General features: G+C 37.5%; 1 protein-coding gene and 1 pseudogene across 1 annotated transcript; both read right to left on the bottom strand.

The window, feature by feature from the left end:
* Positions 1-12,844: 12,844 nt before the first annotated feature.
* Positions 12,845-14,220, bottom strand: LOC116472199 (elongation factor 1-alpha 1-like; annotated as a pseudogene).
* Positions 14,221-14,267: 47 nt separating this feature from the next.
* On the bottom strand, positions 14,268-16,159 carry LOC116472739 (S-phase kinase-associated protein 1-like). The gene has a single exon (XM_032758016.2). It carries the CDS (start codon positions 15,888-15,890, stop codon positions 15,243-15,245), a length of 648 nt encoding a protein of 215 aa, XP_032613907.1. The 5' UTR covers positions 15,891-16,159; the 3' UTR covers positions 14,268-15,242.
* Between the last annotated feature and the right edge of the window lie 770 nt (positions 16,160-16,929).

Raw genomic sequence — 16,929 nt, 5'->3', positions numbered from 1 at the left:
AAACTAATATAGAGAAATGAAAAAAATCAGTATATGAATGTACACTTCCTATAGAGATAGATATTTTCAAGGAAAATCAATAAAAACTTCTGGAAATGAAAAATAACATTTAGGGAATTACAAAATGCAGTGGATAGCTTTAACAATAGATTAGACCAAGTAGAAGAAAGATTTTCAAAGTTCAAAGGCAAAAATTTACAGGACGTTCGACCCAAGAACTGCAGAATATACATTTTTCTTATTAGCATATGGAACACTCTCTAAGATAGATCCTATTATAGACTGCAAAACAAGTCAATAATTTTTTAAAAAAATCAAAATCATATCAAGTGTCTTTGCAGACCACGGTGGAGTATAAAACTATAAATCAATTCCATAAGGGACCCTTAACACTACACAAATACATGCGAATTAAACAATCTGTTCCTGAGTGGTTTTGGAGTTTACAATAAAATCAAGATTGAAAGTTTAAAATTCTTTGAAATGAATTATAATAGTGACACAAGTCGCCAAAACCCCTGAGATACAGCAAGAGCAGTGTTAAGAGAGAAGTTTATAGCACAAAATGCCTGCATCAAAATGTCTGAAAGATCACGAATAAACAACCTGATGTCACACCTCAAGGAACTAGAGAAACAAGAACAAACCAAACCCAAAGCTAGCAGAAGAAAAGAAATAATGAAGATCAGAGCAGAACTAAATGAAATTGCAACACACAAATAATACTAATGATCAATAAAACAAAAACCTGGTTCTTTGAAAAGGTAAACAAAATTGATCAACATTCACCAGATCAATCAAGAGAGAAGATTCCAATAAAGTAAAAGAGAAATAAAAATGGAAACATTACTGCCAACACCACAGAAATACAAAAGATTATTTGAAACTACTAGTACTTTTTCTTTTGAAACTACTAGTACTTTTTCCATTTGAAACTACTAGTACTTTTTTTTTGTACTACTGGTAGGACCTAGTAGTACAAAAGATTAAACTACTGGTATAATTTAGCTGTGAATCCATCTTCCCTTCTTTTTTATTTTTGTTGTTGGTGGTGGTGATAATTTTTTTATATTACTGATTGAATTTTTCTCATTCTATGAAGCTAGCATCACCCTGATACCAAAGCCAGGAAAGGACAAAACAAAAAAAAACTGCAGACAAATATCCTTGATGAATATAGATGCAAAAATCCTCAACAAAAATCCTAGCAAACTGAATCCAACAGCTTATCAAAAAGATAACTCACCATGATCAAGTGGGTTTCATCCCAGGGATGCAGGGATGGTTCTGTGTCTGGAATTGGTGGGTTCTTGGCCTCACTGACTTCAAGAATGAAGCCACGGACCCTTGCAGTGAGTATTACAGTTCTCAAAGGCGGCGCATCTGGAGTTTGTTCTTTTTGATGTTCGGATGTGTTCAGACATACATGTATGTGTCCAAACATATATGAGAGTGTGTGTGTGTGTGTGTGTGTGTGTGTGTGTGTGTACACACAAAGCCAATTTATACCATCTAGCAAGAACCCATTGGTAAGTATTTAGGAATTTGGCAATGTGGTTATTAAACTCAGATACAATTAAAAATGAAACCATACAAGTTTTTAATTAAATAAAGTAAAAAAGTAATTACAAGTACTCAAAATGTTTTACTACATTTTACAATTATCTATGCTCTTGAGATTTTTATATTTGTTTAATGCATTGTGGGAATACTATGGAATGGTAAGGCATACCTCTTTCTAATTCCATTTTCAGTATAGTTGAGTTGATAGCTTGAAACTGGACAGAATACAAATACATCATGGAAACAGGCAAATGCTAAACTAGGGGAATAGTTTTGTTGACTGACTAACCTTAAAGTATTGGGGAAAATGTTCATAATGCAGAGTAAATTTAAAAGTGTTTTGTGGATATAGCCATTCCATTGTCAGCAACACAAAAAACGGAGTAAGTATTCTTCCAGCATTTGTAACTATTATCTGATTCAGCAAAGAAATTTTTGGTATCATTGACAAAAGTGTAGTTTTGACATATGCCTTTATTGATTTGTGTTTGTCTTGCTCATGAATGGAAACAATAACATTAATCAACATTTATCAGTTGTAATTATAGGCTGGTTAGGCATATGAAAGTTCAGAAAAAATGATAAAAACCTTCTATGAGAATTAATTTTCTATATGGAATTTAAGGCAGATAATATTATCTATATACATTGCTATTTATAATTTCTAAATATTACTAACATTTATAATAAAGCATATACATAAATTATATATGTATATTTAAGCACATGTGTACATAGAATGACATGTATATAAAACCTAGAGGTATTTATATAGAGATATATTTTTATAATAATTATATATATATAATATGATTTTTTTAAAAAATCTCATCATTAAACATTTACTAGAATGCATTATACACCTAGGTAGTTTAATAACCAAAAACTTCATACAGGTTACACAATTGTTAAAAATAACCAGTTTACTCAGAACTTTGGAAAACTTTTCTCCTTTATACATTAGAATTAAGACAAAATAAAAATATGAATCAAGTTTTTACCAAAATTTTATTGAGATAAAGCTTTAATTTAAGCCATAAACAGAATAATCTTAAATGCAAGATTTGTAGTATTCATACCAATGTAACATAAATGATTATTTACTTGAAAACACCTGCTTTTGCAGAATCCAAAATTTCCAGATAATGTAGGAATGATTCTTATTTCAAAATATTTTAATGTTAGAAAGTATGGCAAAGTGAATAAAAAATACCACAAAAAGAATGTAAAGTTTTAAATAAATAATCGAATAGCAATAGTACCTGAGAGGTAAAGCATATTTTTGTAATGAGCTATGCCAATTACATACAATGCAAGTTCTTTACTTTGTTTCAAAATACACAGAAAAAGTGTAACAACTACTTTTAATTTACTATTCACTTGGCAATAGGATTTGAGCTCTTTAAAATTTACTAGGAAAAAAATCTAAATTTATGGTAAGAAAAAAGCCTCTAACACATTTTCTAGCACATTTTATTTATAAATACCTACACATTATAATACGATTAAACCCTTTATTATAATGGGTCTCTTAATAGTTCAGTTCGTCCATTTCCAAGCTAGACATTTTGATCTCAATATTTATAGGACGAACATCTTTCTACTACCAACTTAAACTTTTTTACTTCCTTAAAACCTAGAGAAAAACCTGTGATCTTCTTGGTATTATTCTGGAATAAGCCTGGACCAGTCTCCAGTCTGGGTTTATATTGTCGTTCCCAGCATATTTGTGGGTATGTTGAATATACACTTGTGTAGGGGGAAAGTGGAAGTTCCCCTTGACCCTCCAAAGTTTCATTGAAAAATAAAGTTGCAAAAGGCAGATTAATTGCAGAAAAGGCATATAAATTTATTTAATTTGCATGCACGGGAGCCTTCGGAATGAAAACTCAGAGATACAGGGGAAATGGTTCATTTGTATGCTTAGGTTCAATGAAGTGTGGACAGCCATATAGAAAGATGATTGGAATAAAAGGGTGTGGTCTAATGCAATAGACTGAGTGGGGAAACCCTGTGAGGTCTGTCTGTCTAGATTCCTTTTGGCCTGTCTGTGCAGCATTTCTTCCTTCTGGGTATGAGGTATGACCCTCTCCAGAATGGAGTTTTTTGACCTACAGTCAAACAAAATTGGCCAGATAAGTTTTTTTGTTTTTTGTTTTTTGTTTTTTTTTATACTTTAGGTTTTAGGGTACATGTGCACAATGTGCAGGTTTGTTACTTATGTATCCATGTGCCATGTTGGTTTGCTGCACCCATTAACTCGTCATTTAGCATTAGGTATATCTCCTAATGCTGTCCCTCCCCCGGTCAGATAAGTTTTAATGGCCTGTTTTTACATAGAAAGGTGGAGGAAAAAACAGAAAATAAAAATGTTACAGTTTTAGGATTAATGGCTAGCTTTGGGGAAAATGAGTTCTGGTTTCTATGACTTGTATTGGGCAAGAAAGATTCCAGCTTCTATGATTAGCCTTGAGAAAGAATGTGACAGAGACAGTGGGACAGGAGAAGGTCAGATAAAAACTTTTGCTTTTGAGTCCTTCATTTTGGTATATCGTTTTCTGAGCTCCAATACTTGTATCAGTTTATTGCATCATTGTCTTAACTACACTTTTAGTATGTGAATACTGTGAACACAGGGCTTATGTATAAGATTTTCAAAGTAATGATATACTTCAAACACATAAAAAATATTATATGCACTCCTGTATCTATGACACAAATAATTTTCTTTTGCGTCATTCCACTCTCTCTGTCTTCCTTCATTTCTTCCTTCCATAACAAAGCACAATAGATGAAATTAAAACATACATTTATTCCCCACTCTCTGATTTCCCACTGTTTCTCTTGGGCAGAAGCCATCATCTTAACTTTTTTTTTTTCATATTTTTACTATCTATGCTTTAAAATTACCTAAAGAGAGCATATAATTCTGCAGTTTATTTACCTAGGATTTTTTCAATAAGTATCTATCTTGTTGATTAACATAAATCTACTTCATTTTTGCTGAGTGTATTGTATTCAGTTGTGAGTACGTCATTTCCCTATAATTCTACATTAAGTCAATTCCATGATTTCACCATTAAAACCAACAAACATTCTTGTACATAGCAAGATCTTTTCCTAGATTATATATCTAGCAATGTGCTTCCTGAGTTTTAGGTTTTTATACATTTTTAGCTTTAATAAATATTGCATAATGGATCTCCATAGATTTTTAACAATTTACTTAGAACATTTCCATTTTTTCATATACCTTTAGACTGTTGACATCAGGAGACTTTCAAATTTGCTAACCCAATGGGTGCTAAAAGTCTTCATTATTTTTTCAATTTGTATTTTTAAGTTCTAATAAATTTGTAATTATCTCCATATATTTATAGACTATTCGTGTTCACCTCTGATGAACTGTCAAGTCAAATCATCTCCTCATTTGGTTATTGTTTGCTTTGATTTTACTAATGGTGCATCCTGAGTACTATTCCTCTGTGGATTATATGCTTTATTAATAAACTCAGTGTATGGTAAATTTTTACATATTCTCATGTTTGTCATTCAGAAATTTAAAATGTTATATAATCAATTTTTCTTTTATGGATTTCTTTTTAAAAATGAGCAATTCTATGCCATAAAAATAATTTTCTTCTTAATTTCATTTATTCTTTTTCCTGTTCTCCACATCTATCTTTACTTTATTTGTAATTTATTTTTAAATAGTTTTAATTAGAACTATTTGTAATAATTACTATTTGTAACTATTTGTGATAATTAATCTAATTTATTCATTTGTTTACTTTTCATAGATATAGCAATTTATTCATAAGTCTATGTTTTTCCCGAATGAGTATTTAAGGGCTTACAAAATGTCTGTTTTTCTTTCTCATTTTTTATACCACTCTATAACTTACACCAGTTTCTATGTAGTATTCATGTGACTCTCTTCCAGAATTTTCTATCATGTTCCATATTTTTACTTATTCTTACTCACTATTAATCACCTCTAATTTCTTTAGAATTACAATAAGTTCCAATATCTACAGAACATTTCTTCCCATCTTATTCTTGTTTTTCAAAATATTCTTTACTATTCTTGGTCCAGTGTTCAACTTGTGTGAATTTTAGTCAAATTTTATGTCTATGGAGAGCCCTGGTGGCATTTTGATGGGATTTTTACTTGTATTTACACATTATTTTTGTGGGAATTGATATTTTCTAATGCTAAGCACTCCATATATGACCATAGTATAACTCCCCATTTATTTAGGTGTTATTCATAATACTGAATAAAATTTTGTAGTTTTATCCATATAATTTTGAACTTTATTTTTCAGATTTATTCTTAGATAACATCATTTTTATTCTTTGGATGGTTTAAAAATAATTATTTTACTTGCTACTTTATAATTGCTTTCTGCATGGCAACATTATTGATGATATACATAACCTTGATGATCAGGCTATACGTCTCTTAGTATATTAGTGATATTTGAAGGAAAATCAACCACTGGATTGTGCCAAGAACATCCTAAATACTTACCAATGAGTTCTTGCTAGATGGTATAAATTGGCTTTGTGTGTACACACACACACACACACACACACACACACACACACTCATGTATGTTTGCAGGGGCCTACAAACACACACATACCATATTGTGCTCATATAATAATCATGGTCAGTAGTTACTGCTTCAATTTGTCTAAAATGTTATATTGATATTATCTTATTGGTATTTCAGTGTATTTGCTAACTAGGTTTGCAATACATGAGCAAATTAATTCATGGAAAAAATTGAATTGTCAGTTACCCCAGTTTGATACAGGTTGATATGGACAAATTAGAGGATGTAGACTTTATTTCACTATATATCATTAGTTGGGTCATCTTTAAGATATCCTCAAACATTGCTTTTCCCCCTTGCAATCTGCCAAAACCTTAGACACAAAGGAATTACCCCCACTGGAAAGGTAAGTTTCCCTACAGAGATATGTCCTCTGTCTGAAGTTTCAAACTGTGCCCTGCTGAACTGAATATTCTATGAACTATTAAGTATACCGTTATGATAAAAGAGCAATAGTCATTAAGGTCATTGCACTTGAGGCTTCCATTTGAACTTCTTTTGGGTTCAAGGCAAACAAAAATCTTTTGTTTTACCTACTTTCTTCCCCAGCCCAGAGGCAATGTAAGGGAGGATGAGAAAGAAAACCCTTTCTCCCTAGATTTTTGAAAACTTTAAAACCTAATGATGGAAAAGGGCTGCAGTTTAAAACATGAAAGGTCAAGGTAGCCTACTAGAGACACAGAGAATATATAACTTCTTATGGGAATCTCCCAGGCGTGAGATTATTCTGAGATTTCAATCTCATAGTTAAATAGTAATATATCAAAAAGATGGTGAAAATAGTTGCTTTATAAAATGTTGAGGAGTCAGTCATTTACCTCTCACAAAATGTCAGCAGCTTTATTCACAGACCTTAAACTTACGAAACTTGAGCTATGAGTATTTAAGAAAACACTTCAAAAATAAACAAACCTCCCTTAAGATTAACTTGGAATGAAACATTAACTGAGTAATTTTCTCAAAGCAACCATTTGCCTATTTTTAACCTCTGATAGAATCTATACAGAAACAAATGGGTTGTCATATTCATGCGTCTGCCACCACACAGCTACGTGTGTACAGTCTCGGGATATAATAAGAAATTCATCAGAGAGTCTGAGAAGTTGAAATACAAACTAAAGCATCTTGGATTCCATTCATCAATCAGCCCTGAGCCATTGGCACCACTATTGGTGTCTGATGTATCTGATGCTCTGGCCCACTATCAGGCAACCCTGGACACTTTTGCACAGGTTCTACTCACTTTTCACTAAATGTTTTTCCTCAACTATTGGCATCTTCGCTTTCTGCATTGAAGTCTTTTTACACATACTTGAATAGCTTTTAAGTGTGGGGGAATTGATGGAATGGCCCTCAACCAGTGGTGAACTTGAGCTCTGCCTCCTGTCCTTTGGGTGGACAATTCTAAAAGGCATGCTATACTCGTCTTTAGAGTGAGCTCAAGCACCAGTTGCCCACACTCGTCAACTTGATGAACTTTTCTTCCTTCCTTTATTCTCATCTCTCTTTTGACTCTCGCTCCTGTTCTTTAGTATTACCTTCTAAATGCCATCTGGAAATAAATCAGACTCTGCTTTCAGGGGAACTCAAGCTAAAATACAGTCAAACCATCATACATGTATTTGTTACACAAGGTTTATCTCCAAAGGGAATTCATTTCCTTTTCTGCACTCTCACCTTCACTGAGGAATAAAACCGTCCTTATTTTGGTACTATATGTCATTTCTTTTTCTTCAATAGTTGCACAGATTTCAGCTACTATTAAGTTGACCCCAATCTATCCATGTATGAAACTATGGAGCCACCTCAACTTGCCCTATTAAGAATGCACTTCATCCTTCAAACTTTTCTGACTACTCTCCCCATCCAAGTTTTTTAAGTCTGTGTCCCTGGCCCTAGAAACTTTCTTTGTATATGACGGCATGCAGATAAAGAAGTAGAATAACAGGAGATAAAACTAGACCACTGGTACTACCAAAAGTATCAGTTACATTTTGAGGGCAATGCCCTTTTCTTTATGTCAAATATAAAGGAAAAATTCTAGTTGTAACAATATTCTAAATCTTGTAAAACTAACTTAATCATTAACTCTGGAGAATAAATTGATCCCAGCGGCAAAACTAAAACATAAATTAACTGTAGAATACTACAAAATATTTACCAGTAGTAATGTGTCCGGAATTGGTTGGTTCTTGGTCTCACTGACTTCAAGAATGAAGCCACAGACCCTCGCGGTGAGTGTTACAGCTCTTAAGGTGACGAGTCTGGAGTTGTTCGTTCCTTCTGATGTTCGGATGTGTTTGGAGTTTCTTCCTTCTGGTGGGTTCGTGATCTCGCTGGCTCAGGACTGAAGCTGCAGACCTTGTGGTGAGTGTTACAGATCTTAAGGCGGCACGTCTGGAGTTGTTCATTCCTCCCAGTGGGCTTGTGGTCTTGCTGACTTCAGGAGTGAAGCTGCAGACCTTTGCGGTGAGTGTTACAGCTCATTAAAGCAGCGTGGACCCAAAGAGTGAGCAGTAGCAAGATTTATTGCAAAGAGCGAAAGAACAAAGTTTCCACAGTGTGGAAGGGGGCCGGAGCAAGTTGCCACTGCTGGCTTGGGCAGCCTGCTTTTATTCTCTTATCTGGCCCCACCCACATCCTGCTGATTGATAGAGCCCAGTGATCTGTTTTGACAGGGTGCTGATTGGTGCGTGTACAATCCCTGAGCTAGACACAAAGGTTCTCCACGTCCCCACTAGATTAACTAGATACAGAGTGTCCAGACAAAGGTTCTCCAAGGCCCCACCAGAATAGCCAGATACAGAGTGTCAATTGGTGCATTCACAAACCCTGAGCTAGACACAGGGTGCTGACTGGTGTATTTACAATCCTTGAGCTAGACATAAAGGTTCTCCAAGGCCCCACCAGAGTAGCTATATGCAGAGTGTCGATTGGTGCATTCACAGACCCTGAGCTAGACACAGGATGCCCATTGGTGCATTCACAATCCCTGAGCTAGACATAAAGGTTCTCCAGGTTTCCACCAGACTCAGGAGCCCAGCTGGCTTCACCCAGTGGATCCCGAACGGGGGCTGCCAGAGGAGCTGCCTGCCAGTCCCACGCCCTGCGCTCGCACTCCTCAGCCCTTGGGTGGTTGATGGGACTGGGCGCCCTGGAGCAGGGGGTGGCGCTCGTCCGGGAGGCTCAGGACGCACAGGAGCCCATGGAGGGGGTGGGAGGCTCAGGCATGGCGGGCTGCAGGTCCAGAGCCCTGCCCCGCGGAAAGGCAGCTAAGGCCCGGTGAGAAATCGAGCGCAGCGCCGGTGGGCTGGCACTGCTGGGGGACCCAGTACACCCTCCGCAGCCGCTGGCCCGGGTGCTAAGCCCCTCATTGCCCGGGGTCGGCAGGGCGGGCCGGTAGGGCCGGCCGGCTGCTCCCAGTGCGGGACCGCCAAGTCCCCGCCCACCCGGAACTCCAGCTGGCCCGCAAGCGCCGCGCGCAGCCCCGGTTCCCGCTCGCGCCTCTCCCTCCACACCTCCCTGCAAGCTGAGGGAGCCGGCTCTGGCCTTGGCCCGCCCAGAAAGGGCCTCCCACAGTGCAGCGGTGGGCTGAAGGGCTCCTTAAGTGCCGCCAAAGTGGGAGCCCAGGCAGAGGAGCCGCTGAGAGCGAGCCAGGGCTGTGAGGACTGCCAGCATGGTGTCACCTCTCGGTAAGCTATTTTTGTTTTTCTTAAGCAAAACTGACAACACATTTTTTATTGACCTGGAAGCTTGTACTCTCTCAGAGATGCTTTATTTCACATGTCCTTCTTTTTAAGAAAATATTTATTACCATATTGATAATAAATTTATTATTATATATTGCTAGAGTTTTTTGTCTTTTAGGCTACTTTCTTTAGAATGTTATTATTCAGTTAACAAATATTAATTGAGTGTCAACTATGCGCTGGTAACCGTATTATGTATTGGAAAACACATATGAAAATAAATTTTGGATCTCAAGTCCTTCATACTTCAGTAGGGGAGGCACAGAGCAAACAGGAAATTTGAATGTAATGTTTAAGGCCTCTATAATGTATAATGGAACCACATGTAAGAATAATACAGCTGCGAGTTAAGCCACTCTACCTCTTTTTTCGCTCTGCCTTTTGAGAGATACATTCTATCTAATTACTAGTAGCTGTTAGTTATTTTTCCTGATTCTCCCTCCTCCCGCCCTCCACCTTCTGAAAGGCCCCACTGTGTGTTTTTCCCCTCTATGTGTTCATATGTTCTCAACATTTCACTTCCACTTATAAGTAAAAACATGTGGTATTTGGTTTTCTGTTTCTGTGTTAGTTGTTCCTTTTTCAGAAAAATAAATTTACATATTTCTACACTATACTGAAACACTGTTTCTTTTTCATTTTGTTTACATTGGGGTATCAACTCAGCATACATAATTCCATTCTTAAATGCAGTGAGGTAGACAAAAATACACATTTCCAATAGGGTAACATTTTTCCTTCTATAGAGGAACCGTTTCTGTGAAGCAATTATTAGAAAATATCCTCATTAAGTACTTATGTACAAACATGGAAATATATGTGCATTTTAAACTCTTTAATTCTTATGCCAAACTGCTCGTTTATTTAGATGTATGAAAGCAGATGTGTTTTATTACCAAATATTATTTATTCAACACAATACATTTCTAAGTATAAAATGAAGATAATAGGACTAAAATATTTTTGAGAAGAAAATTTAAATATTGGTGTAACTCAAAGCAATCTCATACACACCCTTGCACTAAATATAATTGACTTTGGATTTGGGATGCGGAGAGGTAGTTTCTTAAAATCGCAGTAACTTTTAATAATTTTAATGCATTTTGAAAGGAGGAAATAGTATTATTATAATGGTGACAAGTATAGGATAATTTTTAGGAATAAAAACTTTCAATGTTTTTGCCACTGTGAACATCTTTAAAGGTGAGGAGATAGAGAGATAGAGGTGTTTAGAGAGACTCAGTAAATCTTATACAACAGTGCTGCGAATTTCTGAAAGAAGTTGGTTGTAGTATCAGGTGTGCTTTGAGGGTTGGAAAAGTTACTTTCTTGTTTCTTGCAACCCGTTCCAACTACCGATTGTTCTTTTAAGATAATTTATAAAGGTAAACTGTGATATTTGATATTCCATACATAAGAAATTTGAAACATTGATAATTTTGCACAGGATACTTGTCGCTAAAAGTCAGACGTCATCTGCTGCAGGCTTGTTGGGTAGTGATCTCACATGTATACACGTATTTTACCTTCACATTTATTTTCTAACACACAATCAAAAATGGAAAACCAAATTAAAGAAGATTTATCTTCTACTATTCCAATAAGATAATTCAAACATTTACATTAAGGCAATGAAAGACACGGTTCGTTGCTTCATTAGAGACTCAACAGAAATCATAATGATAATGATTATTTTGATACATATTCTTGATATAGATGAACAGAATAAATATTTACCATCTATTTTTCTATTTGTTCCATTTATATGTTGATGTAGGCATATATTTTCTTTGTTTATCTAAGTAATTGTTCTCTGTTTTGTATTGGAGTGTAGTGAACACTTAATTGCTGAAGAAGGTATTTTTTTTTTGTTTGGACCCAAGACAGAAGTCAATTCTCCTTAAAAAGAAGAAACATTTAAAAATCTCACTGTCTTGGCATATGTAGAAAATATTAACAGCAAAGGGAGGGATAAGCAATAAATCAACAGTAAACTGGGACACGTAAGAGTAAAGATAATATTTGGTGGTAAGCAGATAGCTGAATGCATTACAGGCAATCAGTATCTTTCAAATAGTTAACAACTTCTCAAATAAAAGATGAGTGTTGAGATATTACAGATAATAGTAAAAATTGACCTAATTTGAACAATTACCCTTATACCAAGAAAGGATTAGTAGAAATATGGTGAGAGAGGGAGTTAGAGAAGTGAGAGAGAGAGAGAGAGAGGCTGAAAGAGAGAGAAACAGACTGATTAAAAATAGAGAATTAATTTTGAAGTCCATAAGCATATCTTGTTAGTTCTGATTTCTTTTTTTTTTTAATTAAACTTTGTTCTAATGGGTTTCAAAATTCTGTGACAGATTTTTCATCAAGTTGTTTCCATTAAAAAAGTACTGATTTTAGGCTGGGCATGGTGGCTCATGCCTGTAATCCCAGCACTTTGGCAGGCCGAGGCGGGCAGATCACCTGAGGTCAGGAGTTCAAGACCAGCCTTGCCAACATGGTGAAACCCCGTCTCTACAAAAATACAAAAATTAGCTGGGCATGATGGCCGGTACCTGTAATCCCAGCTACTCAGGAGGCTGAGGTGGGAGAATCACTTGAACCTCGGAGGTGGAGGTTGCAGTGAGCTGAGATCATGCCGTTACACTCCAGCCTGGGCAACAGAGTGAGACTCTGTCTCAAAAAAAAAAAAAAAAAGTACTGATTTTAAAAACTAATAACTTAAAACTGCCACAGACACACACATACACACGTGATCCACAAAACATTCTCCTCTCCTTCTGACAGTTTTACAATGCACTGTAATCATTAACCATTCTTTTACTATTAAACTTAAATGGCCAATGGAAACAAACAGTTCTGAGACAGTTCTTTCACCACTGATTAAGACTGAGGTGGCAGGTACTAGGGATGATATTCACCAGGCTTCAGAGCTTTCTGGGCAGACTTAGTGACCTTGCCAGCTCCAGCAGCCTTCCTGTCCTCTGCTTTGATGATACCCACAGCAACTGTCTGTCTCATATGACCAACAGCAAAGTGACCCAGAGATGGATAGTCTGAGAAGCTCTCTACACACACGGGCTTGCCAGGAACCATATAAACGATGGCAGCATCACCAGACTTAAAAAATTTAGGGCCATCTTCCAGCTTTTTACCAGAACGGTGATCAATCTTTTCCTTCAGCTCAGCAAAGTTGCATGCAATGTGAGCTGTGTGACAATCCAGTACAGGGGCATAGCCAGCACTTATTTTGGCCTGGATGGTTCAGGATAATCACCTGAGCAGTGAAGCCAGCTGCTTCCATTAGTGGGTCATTTTTGCTGTCACCAGCATTTTTGCCATGACAAACATCCTTGACAGACACGTTCTTGACATTAAAGCCCACATTGTACCCAGGAAGAGCTACACTCAAAGCTTCATGGTGTATTTCAACAGACTTTACTTCAGTTGTAACATTGACCAGAGCACCATACCGGGTTTGAGAACACCAGTCTCTACTCAGCCAACAGGAACAGTACCAATACCACCAATTTTTGTAGACGTCCCGGAGAGGCAGGCAAAGGGGCTTGTTAGTTGGATGAGTTGGTGGTAGGATGCAGTCCAGAGCCTCAAGCAGTGTGGTTCCACTGGTATTGTCATCCTTATGGGTGACTTTCCATCCCTTGAACCGAGGCATGTTAGCACCTGGCTCCAGCATGTTGTCAACCAGAAATTAGCACAAATGCTACCGTGTCAAGGTTGCAGCCAATTTTCATAACGTAAGTGCTGACTTCTTTAACGATTTCCTCATATCTCTTCTGGCTGTAGGGTGGTCAGTGGAATCTATTTTGTTAACACCAACAATTAGTTATTTCACACCTAGTGTGTAAGCCAGAAGGGCATGCTCGTGGGTCTGTCCATTCTTGGAGATACCAGCTTCAAATTCACCAACACCAGCAGCAACAATCAGGACAGCCTGAGATGTCCCTGTAATTGTGTTTTTGATGAAGTCTCTATGTCCTGGGGCATCAATGATAACTCACGTAGTACTTACTGGTCTCAAATTTCTACAGGGAGATATCAATGGTGATACCAGGTTCATGTTTAGTTTTCAGTTTGTCCAAGACCCAAGCATACTTGAAGGAGCCCTTTCCCATCTAAGCAGCCTCCTTCTCAAATTTTTGAATGGTTCTTTTGTTGATGTCAATGCATTTGTAGATCAGATGGCCACTAGTGGTGGACTTGCCTGAACCTACTTGTCCAATGATGACAATGTTGATATTAGTCTTTTCCTTTCCCATTTTGGCTTTTAGAGGTAGTTTTCTCTCTCTCTCTCTCTTTTTTTTTCCCATAGGTTAAGTGTCTTTTTAATTGAAAAGCTAACAAACTGTCCAGTTACATTTCCCCAAAAAAACCATAAACTGGGTAGTAACTGAGTCTCTAGGCAATATATTTAAAGCTAAGAGGATTAAAAATAAAATTAAAGAAAGAGAAAACAAATCCTCAGATGCAATGAAGGGAGCCCTGCTACATATAGGTTAATCAATACAGTGGTTCTCCTTGACTGCAGGAGGCTGGAAGACATTCTAGTAACTCCACTCAGAACATTTACTTCAAGAAGCCTTTTTCCAGTTTCTAACTCATGAATAAAGATAACATTTTGTTAATTCTAGTCCAGAAAACTTTTTTTGCAAGTTGGTTTATTTACAGTGCCAACTTTCAAAAGGTCACTAAAGTTAACTGGACAATAAACTAGGCAGACATTGCTTTACAAAAAAGAGGGAAAGGCCAAAATTCCACTTACAGAGAACCTACAGTTCAGTTTTATTCATGGCAAAGAAAAAAGAAACTTTTGATCATACTGGAAGAAACTCAGCCATAGGTTTGGAATCTGTACTCAAACTACACATGCAGTGAGGACAATATTCCGCTAATAACCATTGACTTGCTGCTGCATTTGTCTACTGTTTGTCTAATATTAACAACTATAAACAGAGCAGTGCAACTAGTATTTTGAAGAATCCTTACAATGTTACAGTGTCAGGCATAACATTTCACTTCTCTTCATACCGCTGGTTCTCTTGGCGTACCTGGGCTTCCCACTCTTTAGTAAAGTAATCTTTTTTTTTTTTTTAAGACAGAGTCTTGCTCTGTGGCCCAGGCTGGAGTGCAGTGGCGCCGTCTTGGCTCACCGCAAGCTCTGCCTCCCAGAGTCATGCCATTCTCCTGCCTCAGCCTCCCAAGTAGCTGGGACTACAGGCGCCCTCCACCACGCCTGGCTAATTTGTCTGTATTTTTTTAGTAGAGACGGAGTTTCACCATGTTAGCCAGGATGGTCTCGATCTCCTGACCTCGTGATCCACGCGCCTCGGCCTCCCAAAGTGCCGGGATTACAGGCGTGAGCCATAGCTCCCGGCCCAGTAAAGTCATTTTTTATATTGAAGGTCTTGTGAATCTCCTCAGGAGTTTTCCTCTTGACCATATTGGCAACAGTCTTGCATGTAACATCAAGCAAACCTTTGAAGTCTAAGTAGCTTGCAGCGAGAATGAGTTCAAAAAGTGTTCCTTGGTCAACTTTCAGGAATTCTTGGTCCCAAACAGCGATATCGTCTGTTCGCCTTTCTTTGTTTTCATCATCTTCAGGAGGAGGAGGAGGGTCATCCTTGTGGTGGGTGCACCACTGAATGACCTTTTTTAATATTGCTGCATTAACATTTGGTAGAGGAACTGGGTGATTATCTCCTTCAGCATTCCTTCCCAAATCTTCCAACATGATCTTGATAGTCACAGATTGTTTGACAATTTCCACATCAACTTCAAATATCTCTCCACCAGAACTCTGCGACTTAATTGAAGGCATGGTGTTCTGTGTTAAGGAGATGGCCGGCCGGAGGCTGACGAGAGTTGGGAGGCGACAGCAGAGGAAGAGAAAGGCGGAGGAAGAAGCCACTACAGTGGCGCGACATGGCATCTTTAGAGGTAGTTTTCAAGACACTTGTGTTCTGCCAGCAACCTGTTGCGGAAAAGGTAGTTCTGTTTCCATATCTTACCGTTTGAGTCTTACTAGTTTTTCTTTCCAAAAATATTGCAGTAGCATCCTAACTGGTCTTGGTGGTTTATTACTTATTCTCCTGTGGTCTTTTATTTTCATTATAACCAAAGGAATCATATATACAACATAAATATATTGGCTACATCTAAATGCAACGGAGGCTGAATATTAATGAGCACTGGTATTCTGATTCCATGTTCTCTCTTATCTCCTGAGAAATTATTTCGGGTTCTACATACCCATTCTCACAGCTTCTGTGTGCTTTCCACTTACGACCTTCTTCAGAGCACACTACCTTGTGTTCAGAAGTGCCAGTGCCTGAGTGCTGCAGAAGTGTGAAAGCTCAGCTCTCTTACCTTAAAGCGGTACAGAATTTGCAATGTAATTTATATTACAGAACACCCAAAGAATTAGGATGAGGTATTGATTTCACCTGAACTTGCACTTTTGTTTAGATTTTCTGCTTCCCCCTCCTCCTTATCAGCTTCTTAATAAATCGTTAGCACAAGAATCCACAGCTCAGGGGAATCGCACCTAAAGACGCACCCCTCTTTCCCCTCTGTTCCTGATGCACGAGTTTCCCTGCTCTTCCTTGAACCTGTGCCGTGCCCCAACTTCCAGGACTTGTAGATGGTTTTCTTTCTGTCTGGAATGCCATTTTCCCACATGTCCACACAGTTCACATCTTTACTTCCTTCATGTCTCCACTCAAATATCACTTTTGCAGGGATGTCTTTCATGACCACTCTGTTTTTTACCCTATCCCAGACCAACATTCATCTTCATCTATTTATCTTTGAGAACTAAGTGTTTTCTACACTTGGGTATACATCCCATGTGTCTTCATTCCCCAGCTGCATTCTAGCACACAGTGCAAGAGCCTGATTACATAAAAGGCATTCAGCACATGTTTTAAAATGAAATGTACAAATGAGTAACTATGCAAAACTTAACTACA

The sequence above is a fragment of the Hylobates moloch genome, unplaced genomic scaffold (assembly GCF_009828535.3).
Source record: "Hylobates moloch isolate HMO894 unplaced genomic scaffold, HMol_V3 SCAFFOLD_8, whole genome shotgun sequence".
Taxonomy (NCBI): domain Eukaryota; kingdom Metazoa; phylum Chordata; class Mammalia; order Primates; family Hylobatidae; genus Hylobates; species Hylobates moloch.
Note: the sequence above shows the minus strand (reverse complement) of the source record. Positions and strands in the feature narration are given on the sequence as shown.